Below are 22,207 nucleotides of genomic sequence, written 5' to 3'. Positions count from 1 at the left end.
GAAGAAACCGTGTAACCAAGGTGACAACAACAAAAACAATGCTCATAAGCTGCCTCATCTGAAGCAGCACAGTAAAGGTCCTACATGCAGCCTCTGCACGAGTGAGTGTACCCGCAAATGGCACAGCCAGTGCACCGCCACCAGACAGTGCAACCCGCCGGTCAGCGCGTGCACACCCACAAATACCAGAGGTGCAGTAAGGGCACAACCAGGAGCAACAAACGCTACTCTCCTCACTATAATCGGGAGCCAGATGACCATGACACCCTGGGAAGCTATAGGGGACAAGAAAACCGCCCAACCATAGATGATATAAAATTCCCTCTCACATCACATAGGATATAATGGAAACAATAAACTAAATAGAAACTTCAATCCCGTCATCCATCGTCCATGGTGTATCCAGTCCCCAATGACTATATACATATGAATTACCTTTCATAACAGTACTGGAGGCCCAAAGTACTAATGATTCCCAATAGAGGGAAAAAAGAAGTTCTGAGACCATTTTTTTTTCTTTGCACTGTGTTTTGCCTTTTTTTTCCCCTAGACATTTGGGTGGTTCAGGACACAGGTGTAGCAATGGACATTAAAGGTCTGTCTTCATGTGTGGATCAGCTCACGGCAAGAGTACAAAATATTCAAGACTTTGTGGTTCAGAATTCTATGTTAGAACCAAGAATTCCTATTCCTGATTTGTTTTTTGGAGATAGAACTAAATTTCTGAGTTTCAAAAATAATTGAAAACTATTTCTGGCTTTGAAACCTCGCTCCTCTGGTGACCCAGTTCAACAAGTTAGGATCATTATTTCTTTTTTACGTGGCGACCCTCAGGACTGGGCATTTTCTCGTGCGTCAGGAGATCCTGCATTAAGTAATATCGATGCATTTTTCCTGGCGCTCGGATTGCTGTACGATGAACCTAATTCAGTTGATCAGGCAGAGAAAAAATTGCTGGCTCTGTGTCAGGGTCAGGATGAGATAGAGGTATATTGTCAGAAATTTAGAAAGTGGTCCGTACTCACTCAATGGAATGAAGGTGCGCTCGCAGCTATTTTCAGAAAGGGTCTCTCTGAAGCCCTTAAGGATGTTATGGTGGGATTTCCTATGCCTGCTGGTCTGAATGAGTCTATGTCTTTGGCCATTCAGATCGGTCGACGCTTGCGTGAGCGTAAATCTGTGCACCATTTGGCGGTATTATCTGAGCATAAACCTGAGCCTATGCAGTGCGATAGGACTTTGACCAGAGTTGAACGGCAAGAACACAGACGTCTGAATGGGCTGTGTTTCTACTGTGGTGATTACACTATGCTATCTCTGATTGTCCTAAACGCACTAAGCGGTTCGCTAGGTCTGCCACCATTGGTACGGTACAGTCAAAATTTCTTTTGTCCGTTACCTTGATCTGCTCTTTGTCATCTTATTCTGTCATGGCATTTGTGGATTCAGGCGCTGCCCTGAATTTGATGGACTTGGAGTATGGAAGGCGTTGTGGATTTTTCTTGGAGCCCTTGCAGTGTCCTATTCCATTGAGAGGAATTGATGCTACGCCTTTGGCCAAGAATAAGCCTCAATACTGGACCCAGCTGACCATGTGCATGGCTCCTGCACATCAGGAGGTTATTCGCTTTCTGGTGTTGCATAATCTGCATGATGTGGTCGTGTTGGGGTTGCCATGGCTACAAGTCCATAATCCAGTATTAGATTGGAAATCCATGTCTGTGTCCAGCTGGGGTTGTCAGGGGGTACATGGTGATGTCCCATTTCTGTCTATTTCGTCATCCACCCCTTCTGAGGTTCCAGAGTTCTTGTCTGATTACCGGGATGTATTTGATGAGCCCAAGTCCGATACCCTACCTCCGCATAGGGATTGTGATTGTGCTATCGATTTGATTCCTGGTAGTAAATTCCCAAAAGGTCGACTGTTTAATTTATCTGTGCCTGAGCACGCCGCTATGCGAAGTTATGTGAAGGAGTCCTTGGAGAAGGGGCATATTCGCCCGTCATCGTCGCCATTAGGAGCAGGGTTCTTTTTTGTGGCCAAGAAGGATGGTTCGCTGAGACCTTGTATAGATTACCGCCTTCTAAATAAGATCACGGTTAAATTTCAGTACCCCTTGCCGTTGTTATCTGATTTGTTTGCTCGGATTAAGGGGGCTAGTTGGTTCACCAAGATAGATCTTCGTGGTGCGTATAATCTTGTGCGTATTAAGCGAGGCGATGAATGGAAAACTGCATTTAATACGCTCGAGGGCCATTTTGAGTATCTAGTAATGCCATTCGGACTTGCCAATGCTCCATCAGTGTTTCAGTCCTTTATGCATGACATCTTCCGAGAGTACCTGGATAAATTCCTGATTGTGTATTTGGATGACATTTTGATCTTCTCGGATGATTGGGAGTCTCATGTGAAGCAGGTCAGAACGGTGTTTCAGGTCCTGCGTGCTAATTCTTTGTTTGTGAAGGGATCAAAGTGTCTCTTTGGTGTTCAGAAGGTTTCATTTTTGGGGTTCATCTTTTCCCCTTCTACTATCGAGATGGACCCTGTTAAGGTCCAAGCCATCCATGATTGGACTCAGCCGACATCTCTGAAAAGTCTGCAAAAGTTCCTGGGCTTTGCTAATTTTTATCGTCGCTTCATCTGCAATTTTTCTAGTATTGCTAAACCATTGACCGATTTGACCAAGAAGGGTGCTGATGTGGTCAATTGGTCTTCTGCTGCTGTGGAAGCTTTTCAAGAGTTGAAGCGTCGTTTTTCTTCTGCCCCTGTGCTGTGTCAACCAGATGTTTCGCTTCCATTCCAGGTCGAGGTTGATGCTTCTGAGATAGGAGCAGGGGCTGTTTTGTCGCAGAGAAGTTCTGATTGCTCGGTGATGAAACCATGCGCCTTCTTTTCCAGGAAGTTTTCGCCTGCTGAGTGAAATTATGATGTTGGCAATCGAGAGTTGCTGGCCATGAAGTGGGCATTCGAGGAGTGGCGTCATTGGCTTGAAGGAGCTAAGCACCGCGTGGTGGTCTTGACTGATCATAAGAATTTGACTTATCTCGAGTCTGCCAAGTGGTTGAATCCTAGACAGGCTCGTTGGTCGCTGTTTTTTGCCCGTTTTGACTTTGTGATTTCGTACCTTCCGGGCTCTAAAAATGTGAAGGCGGATGCTCTGTCTAGGAGTTTTGTGCCCGACTCTCCGGGTTTATCTGAGCCGGCGGGTATTCTCAAAGAGGGAGTAATTGTGTCTGCCATCTCCCCTGATTTTGCGGCGGGTGCTGCAAAAATTTCAGGCTAATAAACCTGATCGTTGCCCAGCGGAGAAACTGTTTGTCCCTGATAGGTGGACGAATAAAGTTCATTGTTCATTGTTCATTGTTCGGTGTTGGCTGGTCATCCTGGAATCTTTGGTACCAGAGAGTTAGTGGCTAGATCCTTTTGGTGGCCATCTCTGTCGCGGGATGTGCGTTCTTTTGTGCAGTCCTGTGGGATTTGTGCTCGGGCTAAGCCCTGCTGTTCTCGTGCCAGTGGGTTGCTTTTGCCCTTGCCGGTCCCGAAGAGGCCTTGGACACATATCTCTATGGATTTTATTTCAGATCTTCCCGTCTCTCAAAAGATGTCAGTCATTTGGGTGGTCTGTGATCGCTTCTCTAAGATGGTCCATTTGGTACCCTTGTCTAAATTACCTTCATCCTCTGATTTGGTGCCATTGTTCTTCCAGCATGTGGTTCGTTTACATGGCATTCCAGAGAATATCGTTTCTGACAGAGGTTCCCAGTTTGTTTCGAGGTTTTGGCGAGCCTTTTGTGCTAGGATGGGCATTGACTTGTCTTTTTCCTCGGCTTTCCATCCTCAGACTAATGGCCAGACCGAACGAACCAATCAGACCTTGGAAACATATCTGAGATGCTTTGTTTCTGCTGATCAGGATGACTGGGTGTCCTTTTTGCCTTTGGCTGAGTTCGCCCTTAATAATCGGGCCAGCTCGGCTACCTTGGTTTCGCCGTTTTTCTGCAACTCTGGGTTCCATCCTCGTTTCTCTTCAGGGCAGGTTGAGTCTTCGGACTGTCCTGGTGTGGATACTGTGGTGGACAGGTTGCAGCAGATTTGGACTCATGTAGTGGACAATTTGACTTTGTCCCAGGAGAAGGCTCAACGTTTCGCTAATCGCAGACGCTGTGTGGGTCCCCGACTTCGTGTTGGGGATTTGGTTTGGTTATCTTCTCGTCATATTCCTATGAAGGTTTCCTCTCCTAAGTTTAAACCTCGTTTCATTGGTCCGTATAGGATTTCTGAGGTTCTTAATCCTGTGTCTTTTCGTCTGACCCTTCCAGATTCTTTTTCCATACATAACGTATTCCATAGGTCATTGTTGCAGAGATACGTGGCACCTATGGTTCCATCTGTTGATCCTCCTGGCCCGGTTTTGGTGGAGGGGGAGTTGGAGTATATTGTGGAGAAGATTTTGGATTCTCGTGTTTCAAGACGGAAACTCCAGTATCTGGTTAAGTGGAAGGGTTATGCTCAGGAAGATAATTCCTGGGTCTTTGCCTCTGATGTCCATGCTCCCGATCTTGTTCGTGCCTTTCATATGGCTCATCCTGGTCGTCCTGGGGGTCTGGTGAGGGTTCGGTGACCCCTCCTCAAGGGGGGGGTACTGTTGTGAATTCTGTGGCAGAGCTCCCTCCTGTGGTCACAAGTGGTACTTCGGCTGATTCTCTCTGTGAGCTTCCGTTGGTGGAGGAGAGTGGTACTGCGGCTTCTGAGTTTCCTTCCTCAGGTGATGTGGTGATGTCGTTAGGTGCTGCTCTATTTAACTCCACCTAGTGCTTTGATCCTGGCCTCCAGTCAATGTTCTAGTATTGGACCTGTTTCCTCCTGGATCGTTCCTGTGGCCTGCTGCTCTGCATAGCTAAGTTCCTCTTTGCTATTTGTTGCTGTTTTTTTCTGTCCAGCTTGTCAATTTGTTTTTTTTCTGCTTGCTGGAAGCTCTGGGACGCAGAGGGTGTACCTCCGTGCCGTTAGTTCGGTACGGAGGGTCTTTTTGCCCCCTTTGCGTGGTTTTTGTAGGGTTTTGTGTTGACCGCAAAGTTACCTTTCCTATCCTCGCTCTGTTCAGAAAGTTGGGCCTCACTTTGCTAAATCTATTTCATCTCTACGTTTGTCTTTTCATCTTAACTCACAGTCATTATATGTGGGGGCTGCCTTTTCCTTTGGGGTATTTCTCTGAGGCAAGGTAGGCTTATTTTCTATCTTCAGGCTAGCTAGTTTCTCAGGCCGTGCCGAGTTGCATAGGGAGCGTTAGGCGCAATCCACGGCTGCCTTTAGTGTGGTTGGAGAGGATTAGGGATTGCAGTCAACAGAGTTCCCACGTCTCAGAGCTCGTTCTTGTTTTTTAGGTTATTGCCAGGTCACTGTATGTGCGCTGACCTCTATGTCCATTGTGGTACTGAATTACCTTTCATAACATCCTGGCAACAGAGTCGTGACATTACTGTCTTTTACATGACAGGTTTTACATGACAGAGAGGAGCCAGAAGACTGCAGTGTCTAATTTCTCCTACTCCTGCACTGATTAGAAGCAATTCATCTTCTTATTAATTGGTGTAAATTTCTTTTGGCAGTGCTGGGGTTAATCTGCTCTGTTGAGAGCTCCTGGGGCGTTAAGGCTCTCAGCTGTGCACTGTTAGCCACTCCCATCTCCTATATAAACCAAGCCCTGTCTAGAACTCATGGTCAGAGCTAATGTCACGACTATGTTGTCGGGTGTCCCAGGGCCAGGGGCCCCTGCCCTGTCCCTAACGCTTGGTGCACCCTAGCTCGCCCTACTCCCCCAGATTACTTCTGATGAAGACGCCGGGGCCACGAACTTTGCCTTTGCTCCCGAATGTGCCCTCAGTCTATACCCTTCCCCCACTCAGCGAAGAGGGGAGTAGAAGTGTAGTGTAATACACCAACCAGACTAACAAGGTAATCCGAACAGTGGTAGTGAAAAATACCAAACGTACAAATATACTCACATATATAACAGAGGAATGCACCAGGGAGTGGAGGATGGGGTTAAACCAAAGTAGGAGAAGAAAGGGAATAATCACACAAAACCCACCAAACACCTTACCCTACAATAACTAACAACAACCTCCAGGCATGCAGCAAAAGCTAACTCTGACAATGAGTGCTAGCCAGGGCCAAAAATTATATAGGAGATGTGAGTGGCTAACAGTGCACAAGTCAGAGCCTTAATGCTTCAGGAGCTCTCAGAGCAGATTAAACCCTGCACTGTCAAAAGAAATTTATACCAATTAATAAGGCGAAGTGCTTCTAATCAGTGCAGGAGTGGGGGAAATTAGATGCTAAAGTCTTCCGACTCCTCTCTGTCACTGTCTGTGGCTAAACTGTTACTGTGGCTGCACTGTTACTGTAGGCTTGTGGTTGCACTGTTGCATGGGGTATTTGACTAACATTGTTATTGTAGGTCAGTGGCTGCACTGTTATCTGGGTTTGTGGTTGCACTGCTAATGTGGGTCTGTGGTTAACCTCTTACTGTATGTCTGGCTGCACTGATACTTGGGCTTTGTGGTTGAACTTTTAATGTGGATATGCGCCTGCACTGTTACTTGGGGTATGTGATGAACACTAACTATGGTTTGGTGACTGCACTGTTACTGTAGTTCTCTGGCGATACTGTTACAAATGGTATGTGACCAACACTTTTACTGTGGATCTGTGTCTGCACTGATTACCTGGGATCTGTGTCTGCACTGATTACCTGGGATCTGTGTCTGCACTGATTACCCGGGATCTGTGTCTGAACTGATTACCCGGGATCTGTGTCTGAACTGATTACCTGGGATCTGTGTCTGAACTGATTACCCGGGATCTGTGTCTGCACTGATTACCTGGGATCTGTGTCTGCACTGATTACCCGGGATCTGTGTCTGAACTGATTACCCGGGATCTGTGTCTGAACTGATTACCTGGGATCTGTGTCTGAACTGATTACCTGGGATCTGTGTCTGCACTGATTACCTGGGATCTGTGTCTGCACTGATTACCTGGGATCTATGTCTGCACTGATTACCTGGGATCTGTGTCTGCACTGATTACCTGGGATCTGTGTCTGAACTGATTACCCGGGATCTGTGTCTGAACTGATTACCTGGGATCTGTGTCTGAACTGATTACCTGGGATCTGTGTCTGCACTGATTACCTGGGATCTGTGTCTGCACTGATTACCTGGGATCTGTGTCTGCACTAATTACCTGGGATCTGTGTCTGCACTGATTACCTGGGATCTGTGTCTGCACTGATTACCTGGGATCTGTGTCTGCACTGATTACCTGGGATATGTGTCTGCACTGATTACCTGGGATCTGTGTCTGCACTGATTACCTGGGATCTGTGTCTGCACTGATTACCTGGGATCTGTGTCTGAACTGATTACCTGGGATCTGTGTCTGAACTGATTACCTGGGATCTGTGTCTGCACTGATTACCTGGGATGTCTGCACTGATTACCTGGGATCTGTGTCTGCACTGATTATCTGGGATCTGTGTCTGCACTGATTACCTGGGATCTGTGTCTGCACTGATTACCTGGGATCTGTGTCTGCACTGATTACCTGGGATCTGTGTCTGCACTGATTACCTGGGATCTGTGTCTGCACTGATTACCTGGGATCTACTCTGCACTGATTACCTGGGATATGTGTCTGCACTGTTTTCCTGGGATATGTGTCTGCACTGATTACCTGGGATCTACTCTGCACTGATTACCTGGGATATGTGTCTGCACTGATTACCTGGGATCTGTGTCTGCACTGATTACCTGGGATCTGCGTCTGCACTGATTACCTGGGATCTGTGTCTGCACTGATTACCTGGGATCTGTGTCTGCACTGATTACCTGGGATCTGTGTCTGCACTGATTACCTGGGATCTACTCTGCACTGATTACCTGGGATATGTGTCTGCACTGTTTTCCTGGGATATGTGTCTGCACTGATTACCTGGGATCTACTCTGCACTGATTACCTGGGATATGTGTCTGCACTTATTACCTGGGATCTGCGTCTGCACTGATTACCTGGGATCTGTGTCTGCACTGATTATCTGGGATCTGCGTCTGCACTGATTACCTGGGATCTGTGTCTGCACTGATTACCTGGGATCTGTGTCTGCACTGATTACCTGGGATCTGTGTCTGCACTGATTACCTGGGATCTGTGTCTGCACTGATTACCTGGGATCTGTGTCTGCACTGATTACCTGGGATCTGTGTCTGAACTGATTACCTGGGATCTGTGTCTGAACTGATTACCTGGGATCTGTGTCTGCACTGATTACCTGGGATCTGTGTCTGCACTGATTACCTGGGATCTGTGTCTGCACTGATTATCTGGGATCTGTGTCTGCACTGATTACCTGGTATCTGTGTCTGCTCTGATTACCTGGGATCTGTGTCTGAACTGATTACCTGGGATCTGTGTCTGCGCTGGTTACCTGGGATCTGTGACTGAACTGATTACCTGGGATCTGTGTCTGCACTGATTACCTGGGACCTGTGTCTGCACTGATTACCTGGGATCTGTGTCTGCACTGATTACCTGGGATCTGTGTCTGCTCTGATTACCTGGGATCTGTGACTGAACTGATTACCTGGGATCTGTGTCTGCACTGATTACTTGGGATCTGTGGCTACAGTGTTATTATTGGGTCTGTGCAGTCACTTTTATTTGGGGTACCTGGCTAGCATTTTACTACGGGTCTGTAGTTATCACAATTGCTGGTGGTATGTAGCTTCAGCATATTTGTTACTGTATTTGTCCTGTGTCTGCAACTATTATGGGGGCATATGTGAATTATCAGAGGTTCTCCTATGGGTAAGGAAAATTCTTAGGCTATTACTGACTGTCAATGGCTATTATTATGGTCTGTGACTGTTACCATTGGGTGTCCAGCCGTTCTGTTACGGGGGGTCTGTCCTATTAGTGGGGGTCTGTGACGGTCATTATGCTAGAGATGCAGTGGCTATTAGGATGAGGGTGAAATGTAGCCCCCTCTACACATTTACCACTCCCGATTTTAGTAACAGTAAGTTTATGATCTTTGACATTTTTCTGTATATTCTCAGCTTTCCCTGTGACATTTATTATCTCACTATTATTACCAAAATGTAGTATTATTTTTTCTGCTAATATATATATATATACATATATATATATATATATATATATATATATATATGTATATATATATATATATATATATATATATTGTTGCTGAATTATTATTACATCTCAGCTTTGGATATGCTGTGATTTTTTGATCAGAGGACGTAAGTGCTGGAATATTAACGCTTCGCTGCACTGACGGCTGCAGGGAGCTCAGTAAATAAGAGCTATTATTACTTTCTGCTTTTCCTTAACTCACCTTATGCTTTGTGCCCCCTGAGCCATTTCTGCTGATGGTGAAGGTTTATGTGAGACCTGACACTATGAATGCAAGATTTTCGCTTTCGTCTTTTCCTTTCCGTTTTCCATGGGCCACAACTTTTATTTTTCTATGGGCACATTTTCTGCATGTCGAGATGTTGAGTTGTAGAAATTTAATTTACCATATAATGTACTAAAAAAATAGAGTAAAAAATTCTTTGATGGAATAAAGATAAAAAAGGCAACTTAATTTTGTGACAAAATTCAACGAGCGGTAAAAAAATGATCCTGAAATTTGATCAAAATTTACAGCAATACCAAATTTCCAAATTGATATATTTTTAACTGCACGTTTTAGTGGTTTTAAAGAAGAAAAAACATTTTGGGGAACTTTTTGATTCCAAGGAGAGTACTGAAAACAAGCAATTATGTTAAATCATGTGACATTTTAACATTTTGATCTTTTATAAATGTGACAGTATCAAACATGATGTTTTTTTCTTTCTTTATTATTCGTATTGAAAAAGTGTAATTTTAATTGTGCAAATTGGAGCACAAGCATGGCAGATAAGGGGACCTCAGTTGGCTGCAAAGACAACCCATCGACACTCCACCGCTTAAATCTTGTGTTCTGTCGACTGCCGCATCTGATGGGTTAAACTGACATTGTTAGAGCTAATTACGATTGCATCAAAGGAGTTTTTCTACGATTGGATACATTGTAACAGGGAGCCAATGGGTAGTCATGACAGTCGAGGGCTTGGTGTAGACCCCATGGCTGAACCCTATGTTCTACTTTGGCTGGGCTTCAAAGGAGAAAGTTATTTTGTGTGTATGCTGCATTACTCCAGTACTGTAGTATATACTATAGATGCTCAACTGTTCACTGGTTCAAGCCCTTGGAGGAGTATAATATTTTTGGACAGTTACATGGAAGAAAGTGGAAATTAGCGGTCCCTCCCTCTCACTCTTTGCCTAACGACGAGATAAATATCACAACATTCTGATTTTCTCGTAGAACATAGTACATTTTTCCTCATTCCCTGTTATCAATATATGATACATTTGGCTTGTTATACTGGAATCCTTCCCTCACTGGTTCTCCTATGAAATCACCAGTACATGATTGCACTGGACAGAGGCGCTCTGTGTGTCCGGACTGGGCTGTGCAACACGCCATACAATACATCGTTTTATCTGAAAGGTCATTCCGTCTGTTGTGGCTCCGCACAGATGGATCCTGTTTTGAAGACATTCAGTAACCTGCCTCTGTCTGCATTAAGTCCCCCACCCATCAGTGTCATGGATCTACGTAAAAAGTGAGGAACAACTAATTCCATTTAATAGGAAAAAAACCTATTTCTATGGTAATATTTTTTAAGCAGATCTGTCACCAGATTTCAAAGTACAAATTATATTCATTATTACATTGATACATCTTAGACCTGATAAGGCTGGTGAACTTACTTTGAAAATTCATGTCACGGTGACCGTACAATCGGAACACAAGGTCCTGACATTTTTCAGGACTCATAAATTTAATATTAGACAGGAAAACTTTCTTAAAGGATTAAACAGTCACTTTAACATGGCTTGTCAAAGCAAGGTCCAAGAGATCTACTTATTGATATATGCAGTTTGTACTGTGAAATCTGGTTATCGATCTGCTATAAAAATTAAAAGTGTAACTAAATTTTTTTTTTATTTACTGAATTATATTTCAGGCATTGCAAAGTTATGAATTTCTGAGATATAATGTTTTGCCTTATTTGTATTCCTTCTCTTCCAAATGCCATGCTGGAAAGCTGTTACAAAGGCCAATTTAAGCTGCTTTAGAAGCTGCTATCATCTGCTGCCTGGTAATATACATATGCTGTTACAAAGGCCAATTTATGTGTCTTTAGAGCGGCTGTCATCTGCTTCCAGGTAAGGTACAAATGCTGTTAGAAAGGTAAATTTATGCTTCTTTAGAAGCTGCTGTCATCTGCTGCCTGGTAAGGTATGTATGCTGTTGTAAAGGCCAATTTATTTGTCCTTAGAGCTGCTGTCATCTGCTTCCGGGTAAGGTACATATGCTGGTAGAAAGGGAAATTTATGCTTCTTTAGAAACTGCTGTCATCTGCTGCTGGATAAGTACATATGCTGTTACAAAGGCCAATTTATGCTTCTTTAGAATCTGCTGTTATCTGCTGATTGGTAAGGTACTGATTAGCAAAAGGGTAACAATGTTTTGAACTGGTGACTTTCAGGCTCCATATCTCACCATCCACTACTTCTTTGATCCTGTGACTACCATTATGTTATAGGCAATCATCTTGGCTACCTCATACATAAATTTGACTTGCAACTATTTAGTATATGATTAGTTTATGCAGATTCTTGTCATGTCGCTGCATTGTTACTGTTCTGCTCCTACTGGAAAAATATTTTTCTTTGTGAATACTACAAAATACAACCTGTTCTCACATTCCCTAACAGCTTAATGTATTATTAGGTTGTTTCCCAAGTGAAAGGTCACTGGTTCCAATCAAGGAGCAGCCATGAAGACGATTTCCCAAGAAAAGAGAAACAGCATAATCCAGCTCATCGATAGCAGTCTCTCTGTCAAGAAAATTGCCAAACTGCATCTCATGTGAGCGCCATGACAGTCGGAAGAATACGAAATGAAGGTCCGTCCATCCATTCAAAAGCCAAAAGGTGGACATCCAGGCAAAATATCGGAGTCCACAACTCGGCTCATCCCAAGGGCTACCCGTTCTGGTGCAACAAACTCGGCAGTGGAGGAGGCTCGCATGCTTCATAATAGGGAGATCACAGACGTCCATGCAAACACCGTGTGACGCGCATTACACAGGTCTGGAATGGTGGCCCGAAAAATGTGAAGAAGCCTTGACTTCAATATTGTCATAAGAAACATTGGTTTGAGTCTGCAAACAAGTACGAAATGTGGACTGTGGAAGATTGGAAACTGTCATTACAGAAGCACTTCTCCTCCCACCAAAATGTTTATCCTCTTGATCTATGGCAGTCATTATATTATATGGTAATATAATACAATATATTACAATTGCTCATTTACATTCTACCCAGCTAATTCTTCTGTTTTCCATTAGGTCTGTGACATCACGTGGTTAATAACTGACTAGCTGAATCCATCGCAGCTCTATGTAGAAACAGGAGGTCTATTTTCCCTGTATGAGTCATCACTGCAAAAGTCCCTGGCAGGGGAGGAGGGAGCAGCTGAGTTAGTAGTTGCGGAGGGGAATGATAAATGCAGAGACAAGAGACTTCCTTTTTCTACATAGAGCAGAGAAAAGAAAATAATTAATTAACTGGGTAGAAAGGCAAAAGGAGCAATTGTAAATACACAGTGCTGTATAATTTGATGGCTGCAATACATTAAGAGGATAAAAACTTTGATGTGAGCAGTTCTTCTTTAAAAGAGGGTAGAACCGAATGGGTAACATCTGGTGTAGCCTCTGCAAGGCTCTCCTCCCATCATGCGGGGACGCCGGCTTACTCACCCTCCAGCCACAGCAGTGTCCACCCGAACTGCTTTCTTCTTGCCTGTGCATGCCGCACTGTGCGTGCTACCCTGCTTTTAAAGGGGCAGTTCGCGTACATGGTAAAATGCCTCCACTTAACAGCTGAGAGGCATTTAGTTAATGTGATCCCCTGCAAGGTGTCTCCCAGTCAATAGCTGGGAGACATCTTGTATAAAAGGCACCTTCCCCAATTGTGAGGTGCCTGAGCAACCCTTATAGTTAGTCTTAGTGGTGTGGATGTATCCAAGAGTATGTTGCTCGGTTTCCCATCCTAAATCTGTTAAAGTCATTCCCGTATCTGGTGTTCCTGTTAGCCTAATATAGTTTATCCTTGTTCGTGTGAACGCTTTGGCGGTATCCTAATCCAGAAATCACAATTGCGGTACCTATACCCGGTCTCCTGGTCCCGGTGAGGTCAGTTCTGTGTCTGTTGTCCCTGGTCCTAGAGCGACCAGCTCCAAAACTGTTTCCCAATATCTACAAATGTGAACAAGAACCTATCTTCAATATTCCAGTTATCCGTACACTCCGTCAGTCTCCGTTACCTGCCTGTCAGTGACCTCGGTCACGTCTCCCCGTGTCATTGAACCCCACACAGATACATTAGACGTCCTTACCTTTACATGTGAAGCATTTGATGTGGAAATATTTACTCTGTACCCGAAGGACTTCTCCTTTACAAGCATTACCGCAGTTGTTGCAGAGGATTGCATTTCCAGTTGGCTTTTCCAGGTGGCTCTGTAGAGCCTGGTGCTGAGATACTGCAGAGCAGAAAAGGACAATTAGGAATACACCATTAGTATGTATGGTATATATCAAGTACTTCAAGTGTTGGATAGCCAGTAATAAGCCATGACCTATTTGACCAACTTAACTAGGATGTCTTATTGCTATACAAAGGTGATATATTTGCTGTTTTGTGCTATCCAATGTAATATGTTATGTGTTGGGACACCATCATAAAGGCATCCTTGCCCCATGTAAGTATTGCAGAGAACATAAAATAGTCCTGTTTCCCACGAGAAGAAATCAAGCACAAATAGATTTGGCAAACAGGTAAAAGGAGGAGACGTCACTGTCAATCGTGACAGCGGTATTTAAATGGTTATAAGGGAGTTAAAAGACCCCCTTAGTAACCATCGGACCCCAACAATGAGAATCGTGGGTCCCGATGGTTACTGTGAAGCTGCTGCAGTGCAGTTTAGCGCAACCACCAGCAGGAGGTGCTGGTGAGGGAAGAGAGGTTGCACACTAACAGCGTAGCAACACTGATCAGCCGCACAGGTGTCACAGGTAACGAAAGAGTGGTCAAACGAGCAGTCAGAAACTATGAGGAGCAGAGGTACCAGAGATCACAGCATGCACAAGTCAGAGATATGGCAGAAGTCAGAGCCAAGCAGGAGCGCGGTATCCAAAACGCGAGACATAAGACGAAGTCGGGGTACAAGCCAGAAGTCAAAGCCAGTCGGGGAATGAGGTATCAGAGACGGAAAGCAAGAGGCAGGATTCACAGATCAGGCCGAGTAATACACTGTAAGGAAAGCCACCAGACGAACACTACAACAGGGATAGGGAATGGGTCTCACACAAATACGGGAAGTCAGAGGCAGGAGGATCACCAGGGTATAGGGGTCAGCTGCTCTAGTCTGGAAGAATGAACTATCACTGATGCTGGCCAGCAGACCGTAGAGGACTGAAAAAGCCCAGCCAGCTCCAAAACGAGGCAGAGGGTGTTAACCCCCACATGACCAGTCCAGAGAGGGAAAAACAGAAAACAAACTCTGGACTAGATCACGACAGTTACCATGGTACCCCAAGATCATGTGATGACCCCAGGGTATGGCGGCCTGTGAAATCCAGCTATAAGCTGGGTCTCACAAGCTGTGTCAGTGAGACACTGACAGTCTCATATACTGCAGTACATGAGTACTGCAGTGTATGAGACCAGAAATAAAAAGAAAAATGTACCACAGTGGAACTAAGTAAAAAAGTGAAAACATGTTACAGAAAATATGTAAAAAACTTTTTAAAAAAAGCGCACATGAATCATGAAAAGCCGTTTCACCACTCAAAACGCAGCGCTTGTGATCAAACAAAAATAAACAAAATTGGAACGACCCACTCTATTAAGTTGGAAAGTTACCGGTACCGGAAAGTTACCAAAATGATACCAAAAACATGTGCAACTCGTCTCACAAAAAATAAGTCTTCATACAGCTATGTTGGCCAAAAAATAAAAAAGTTACAGCTCTCACAATATGGCAATGAAAAATCTACTTTTTATAAAAAAGAATTTTTACTGTGTCATAGCAGCAAAACCTAAAAAAGCCCTTATGAATCTGGTATGGCTGCAATCGCACCAACCCAAATAATAAAGACGCCTTATCACTTATACCGCACAGTGAACAGTGCAAATATAAAAATGAGAACTATTCTTGTAGTGCTGTCTATTTGTTCATTCTACCTCCCAAAAATTGAAATAAGGCTCGTCTCACATTTATCCTACGCTCTCCGCTGAGCGCTTATGTTGGAGTTTGTAAATTCCCGAAAACCGCGATTCAGATAAAACCCCTAACGGAACCACTCACTTGTGAGGCAGATGAAGTAACTTTGTACTGGTCTGTGTTCGAGCCGTGTCCCATCATTTGCGGCATCTTTTTAGCATACAAGTGTGGGCGATCACAGATCTGTCGACGCCTAAAAAGATGGATACCACGGGAGCAGAAGCTAAATGGACTCCAAAATGTCTCCATCTGCCTCATTATGGTGAGCGGTTTCGTTGGTGTTTCGACTTAATCACATTTTTGTGGGATTTACAAAGAATCCTGACGTAAGTGCTCAGAGTGGACCACAAGAATGTGACCTCAGCCTTTTTCTGGAAGCAGCCAAATAATATTATGTACTCCAAAATGTTACCAATAAAAACCCTAATTTATCCTGCACAAAACCAGCCCCCACTCAGGTCCGTCATTTTTCACTGGAACTATAAGGGGTTTCCACATTATTGACAGAACAAGAACTCTGGAAAAGCAGCATGGCTCCCTCCCCCTCAAATAAAATCAGTGAGTTCTAAGCTCCCAAATCCAAATGCCCCCCTCCTGAGCTCCACTGTGCCTAAACTACAGTAAGCGGACATATGTTTGGCAACATTGTGGTGGAGAGAAGGCACTTAACAATTTATGGGATGCATGTCTCCAGAAGCTGGGCACAATTTATGGGGGGTCTACACTGCATGGCGAGAGAATGTATGGGTACTAGACTGGCAGATCTGCAATTCTCCAGGGAAAAAGCCTGGCGTGGATGTTATAAAATAGTCAATGCAACCGTAGATGAATTCATTGAGAGGTGCAGTTTCTACAATAGGGTCACTTTTAGGGTTTTCCTGTTGCTCTGGCACCTTCAGGGGTCTGCAAGTTTCACTCATAAACTTCTACCAAAATCTGTGCTCCAAAAGCCAAGTAGAGTGCCTTCCTTCTCAGCCTTAGCGTGTGCCCTAAGTAATTTCTGATGACATATGGGGCATCACCGTGTTCGGGAGAAATTACGCAATAAATTATGGGGTCTAGTTTCACCTGTTAATCCTTATGTACCTGAGAAATTTGCAGCAAAAGCAAACATTACAATTTTACTACTATAATGTTGTTATATTTCCACATCTTAATGTTATAAAATTCTGTGAGGCACCCATAGGTTAAAAATACTCACTACATCCCTGGATGAATTCCTTAGGCAGTGAGGTTTCCAATATGGAGAGGATTGGGGGTGTTTCTGCTGTTCTGGAACTCAGGGGCTCAGCTAATGACGCCCACAATCTATTCAAGCAAAATCTGTGTTCTAAAAGCCAAGTAGCACTGCTTTCCATCCAATCCCTGTCGTGTGCTCAAACAGTAGTTTGATGACCACCATATTCGGGAGAAATTGCATAACAAATTGTGGGGTCCAATTTCTCCTTTTACCTCTTGTGTAAATTATAAATTTGGTGCTAAAACAGTATTTTTATGTAAAAATAATTTTTTGTTCTCACATCTAAATGTTATAAATTTTGTGAATCGCCTGTATGTTAAAAATGCTCAGTACACCCCTAGATAAATTCCTTGAGGTGTCTAGTTTCCAAAATGGGGTCTCTTGTGGGAGTTTTTCACTGTTTAGGCACATCAGGGGCTCTACAAAAGACATCCGGGGGTGTCTGCTGTTTTCACATGGCAGGGACTCTCCAAATATGACATGACATTCACAATCTATTCCAGACAAATTTCGCTCTTTTTACTAGCCCTGTCATATGCCAAAACAGAAGTTTTTGACCACATATGGGGTATTATCAAAATGTGGGGTCCGTTTTCACCTATTATCCATTGTGAAAATTACAAATTTAGGGCTAAAACAACATTTTCGGAAAAAAAATGAAAATTTTTCATCTGGCGACCCAATGTTAACATATTCTGTGTGGATTCTAAATGCTCACTTTACCCCCTGATAAAATCCTTGAAGGAGGTAGTTTCCAAAATGGGGTCACTTGTGGGGGGTTTCCACAGTTTAGACACATAAATGGCTCTCCAAACGCAGCATTACGCCAGCAGTCCATTCCATCAAAGTTCCATTCCAAAACGTCACTTCTTCCTTTTCGAGCCCTGCCATGCACCTAAACAATAGTTTTCCCCCACATATGCGGTATCAGCGACATATCACAACACATTTTTGGGTCCATTTTCTTCTGTTATCCTTGTGAAGATAAAAAAATTGGGCCTAAAAGAACATTTTTGTGGGATAAATGTGATTTATTTATTTTCACGGGTGTACGTTATAAACTTCTGTGAAACAAGGTGCTCACCGTACATCTAAATACATGCCTTGATGGGTCTGGTTTTCAAAATGGGAGAACTAGTGGGGGATTTCCACTGTTTGGCTCTCCAAACGTGACATGACTTCCACTATCAATTCCAGGCATTTTTGCGTTCAAAGAGTCAAACAGTGCTCCTTCCCTTCCAAGCCTTGCTGTGCGCCCAAACAATAGTTTTCTCCCACATATGAGGTATTGGCGTACTTAGAACAAATTGCACAACAAATTTTGCTGTCTATTTTATCCTGTTACCCTTGTGAAAATAAAAAAAAAATCGGGGCTAAAGTAAAATTTTTGTGAAAAAAAATAAAATGTTCATTTTTTCTTTCCTCATTGCTTTAGCTCCTGTAAAGCACCTGAAAGGTTAATACACTTTTTCAATATGGTTTTGAGAACTTTGAGGGGTGTACTTTTTAGAATGGTGTCATTTTTGGGTATTTTCTGTTATCTAGGCCCCGAAAGTCAATTCAAATGTGATGTGGTTCTTAACAAAAAATTATTTTCTAAATTTTGTTGGAAAAATGAGACATTTCTGATCAATCCTTCTAACTGCCTAACAAAAAAAATATGTTTAAAAAATTATGCAGATGTAAAGTAGGCATGTGGGAAATGTTATTTATTAACTACTTTGTGTGACATAATGATCTGGTCTAAGGGCATAAGAATTAAAAGTTTGAAAATTGCAAAATTTTCACCAAATTTCTGATATTTTCCCAAATAAACAAATGTCATATTGAACAAAATTTACTACTGTCATGAAGTACAATATATCATGATAAATTAATCTCAGAACCACTGGGATTTGTTGAAGCGTTCCGGAATTATTCCCACATAAAGTGACACCGGTCAGATTTAACAAAATTTGGCAAAGTTAAAATTGGCTCCATCATTAATGGGTTAAACAGAACCTGTGTCATCTACTGTCTCTCATAGTAAATACTTGCATTCGGATTGTGCCATTTTTTTGTTCTTCCTCTGAGAAAGTGGAAAAATAAAAAATAACTATGGTAATTGGCTTCCTTTCCCTTTATCCTTAAAATGTATTACTGTCCAATCAGGAAACAGAATTGACAATGGGACATTCCCACGAGGAATAACTGAGTGATGCAAAATGATAAGAAATGTGTCTAGTTATTGTAAAGTGCACACTTTAAGAAAATTCAATGGAGCAGTCAGTTTTACAAAAAAGAAATATGGATGTCAGCGATTAGTTTAGCAGCGCTGATATAAGTCTAATGAGCAAGGAAATCCATGATGAATAAAACATTTCGGAAGTCCGCCGCCGCCAACCTCTAGGAAGCAGATTAAAAAACTCTTCATCAATCCTCCCGTCAGGGCACAGAAATCATTTTGCTAGTGATGTAAAATAACTCGTTTATAGAGTCGGTACAATAGCGGCTGGTGGAGTCTCAGCATGATCGAGGCGAATAATTCACAATTATTTAATGTGCAGTGCGACTATTATACTCCGGCACCCCTGAGATCATCGGCCTGAAACGCGACATCATGGGATTTCCTGGATGCGATTAATGATATCACTCCTTATTTATATATCGACGATTATCACTGGAATTTTACTTTCCAGGAAAGACGTCAGTTAAAAAACTCCTGCTTCAGTCTGGCTACGGTTCTGCTCTACCTTCGTGCACTGGCGCTCAAGGTACTTGTTGAAAGATCTTCTGAGACTTGATGTAAGGGCTTGTTCACACGCTGCGTTTTTGTCGATTTTTTTTTTTCTCCCCATAAGATTTTCAAGAATAAAATATGCTGCACTTTACAGTACCAGCAAAGTAGAGTTTTCTGAAATCTTACGCACGTGCTGCTTATTTTCTCTTTGTGGATTTGAACCATGAAAGAGGGGTTTTTTTTATCTTAATTCAGGCTTTTTTTTAGCGTTTTTCATCCATTCAAAATAGAGAAAGTAAAAATGCATTAAAATTGCGCATTTTTCCTGCCAACAGTCTAGTTTTTGGTGCAGAAAAATCTGCTGAAAGTACTCAATGTGTGCACATACCCTAACAGTTGTTTTCAATTTATTCCCCAAAAATCAATAGTACACGTGAAAATAAAAGCTTTATAATAATATCTGCTTCTTTCTCCTCCTGGCCTGATTTTTCACTCTCAAAATTCTCAATTCACAGGTACAATGTGTCTTCAGTGAATACAGATTTTTCCATTACGGAGATAGGAGATGACAGTTGGTGCTCATAAAGTTCTATGGAGAAATGTAACTGTCATTTCAGGAGAACTTGCAGCAGAATGTCTGTGTCTCCTCTAGATTCTCCCTCTCCATAGAATTTTAAAAGCACCATCTGTCACCTCCTATGTCAGTAATGAAGAAATTTATCTACACTGAGTCTACAGATTTTTCCCCTGAATTAAGAATAGAAGATCAGCCCAGGAGGCGAAAGAAGGAGATTTATTTAGTATGATAAATCACAAAGCTGTTAGTTTTCATGTCATTATGAAATAAAAATGAAAATGTAAGTGCACTTATGTTTTCGGTTTTCGCCAGGTTGGTGAGGTTCACACACCCCACAAAGGAGGCTGGGAGTAAGGCTGGGGTCACACTAGCAGTATTTGGTCAGTATTTTACCTCAGAATTTCTAAGCCAAAACCAGGAGTGGGTGATAAATACAGAAGTGGTGACGTGTTTCTATTATACTTTTCCTCTGATTATTCCACTCCTGATTTTGCCTTAACAAATACTGAGGTAAAATACTGACCAAATACTGAACGTGTGATCATGGCATAAGGCTGGGGTCAAACTATCAGTATTTGGTCAGTATTTTACATCAGTATATGTAAAATCAGGAGTAGGTGAGAAGTGGTGATGTGTTTCTATTATACTTTTTCCTCTGATTGTTCCACTCCTGGTTTTGGCTACAAATACTGAGGTAAAATACTGACCAAATACTAAATGTGTGATCATGGCCTAAGGTTGGGGTCAAACTATCAGTATTTGGTCAGTATTTTACATCAGTATTTATAAAATCAGGAGTAGGTGAGAAATACAGAAGTGGTGACGTGTTTCTATTGTACTTTTCCCCTGGTTGTTCCACTTCTGGTTTTGGATACAAATACTGAGGTAAAATACTGACCAAATACTGAACGTATGAACGTGGCCTCAGGCTGAAAGCTGGATCCAAAGGCCCAATTGCACCAGAATTACCAATATGTTGATGACCGATGTCTAGGGCTGATCATGACACTGTGATCAAACTCTGATTAGAGTGGGATCTGATTCTCTCAGATTAGGAGAAAATGGAAAAAAACAATTTCTCATTTTCTCCATTCTGTCAGTCCGTGGAAATCAGACTGCACCTAGATGTCATCCAAGTGCAGTCCGATGATTTCCACGGACTCATTGACTTGCATGGTTGAGTGTGATCTGAATATCTAATCAAACTTGCAGCGCGCTGGACCAAGGAAAATATCAGACATGTTTGTGCACGGCTCCATAGACTAACATTGGTACAAGTGTAATCCGGTGTTTTTTTCCAGATAGTTTTAATGCCAAAGTAATGTAAAAAATCTCCACAAAATAACATTTGAAATTAACTTTCCAGTTTCATACTGGGTAGCATGCAAAGGTACCAGTGACTAAACGAATCTGCAGGAAATTCCCATGTTAGATGCAGATTTGGATGCTGGTTTCACTGAAGATTTTATCTCTTCCACATTATTAGGGCTAAAATAGACGGTGCGTATCTAAACCACAGGCTGCAGAGTGAAAATCTGTACCGTGTGTAGTTTTTTGACTTGATGGGGTGAAGTTCGGAGTGGATTGTACAATGATTCCACCATAAAAAAAAGTAACTTCTTTCTTCTTCGAGACCAGGTTTTTAAAACGTGGCAGGAGAAAAAAGCTAAAAAAAAATTCATTATATAAACAGCAAAATGGATTTTCCAATTAATCAGAAGGAAGAAAATCCAAAGTTTATTTGTAGTTTTGGAGCAGATCCACCAATTTCCCTTTCACTTTCCCAGTAACTGGAGTTCAATTAATTTAATTTAATGGACAGAAGAAACTTGTAAAGTGACAACCTCATTCTAGCGCCAGAAATGTGCTCTGAGCACGTTGTCAATTTCCATCCTCTGCTACTTACTACTCCATACAATGAGTACAGGAGGATGAGAGAGACAACGAGCTGGTAGAATGGCATGGTGGGGAGGGCAGAGACGGTAGCAAGTTGGGGAGGCCAGAGACGGAAGCAAGTTGGGGAAGGAAGAGATGGTAGCAAGTTGGTTAGGGCAGAGACGGTACAAGTTGGGGAGGGCAGAGACGGGAGCAAGTTGGAGAGGGCAGAGATGGTAGCAAGTTGGGGAAGGCAGAGACGGTAGCAAGTTGGGTAAGGCAGAGACGGTAGCAAGTTGTGGAGGGCAGAGACGGTAGCAGGTTGG

At 42.8% G+C, this 22,207-nt stretch overlaps 1 protein-coding gene across 1 annotated transcript in view; it reads right to left on the bottom strand.

Annotated features, from left to right (window-relative positions):
* Nucleotides 1–22,207, bottom strand: part of ABLIM2 (actin binding LIM protein family member 2) — a 288,154-nt gene that overhangs the window by 172,955 nt on the left and 92,992 nt on the right. The window contains exon 2 of the mRNA XM_069744770.1: nucleotides 13,584–13,727. Coding sequence (XP_069600871.1) covers nucleotides 13,584–13,727 — 144 coding nt within the window. The remainder of the gene's footprint in view (nucleotides 1–13,583; nucleotides 13,728–22,207) is intronic.

The sequence above is a fragment of the Ranitomeya imitator genome, chromosome 1, assembly GCF_032444005.1.
Source record: "Ranitomeya imitator isolate aRanImi1 chromosome 1, aRanImi1.pri, whole genome shotgun sequence".
Taxonomy (NCBI): domain Eukaryota; kingdom Metazoa; phylum Chordata; class Amphibia; order Anura; family Dendrobatidae; genus Ranitomeya; species Ranitomeya imitator.
This window is presented reverse-complemented; position numbering and strand designations above follow the sequence as displayed.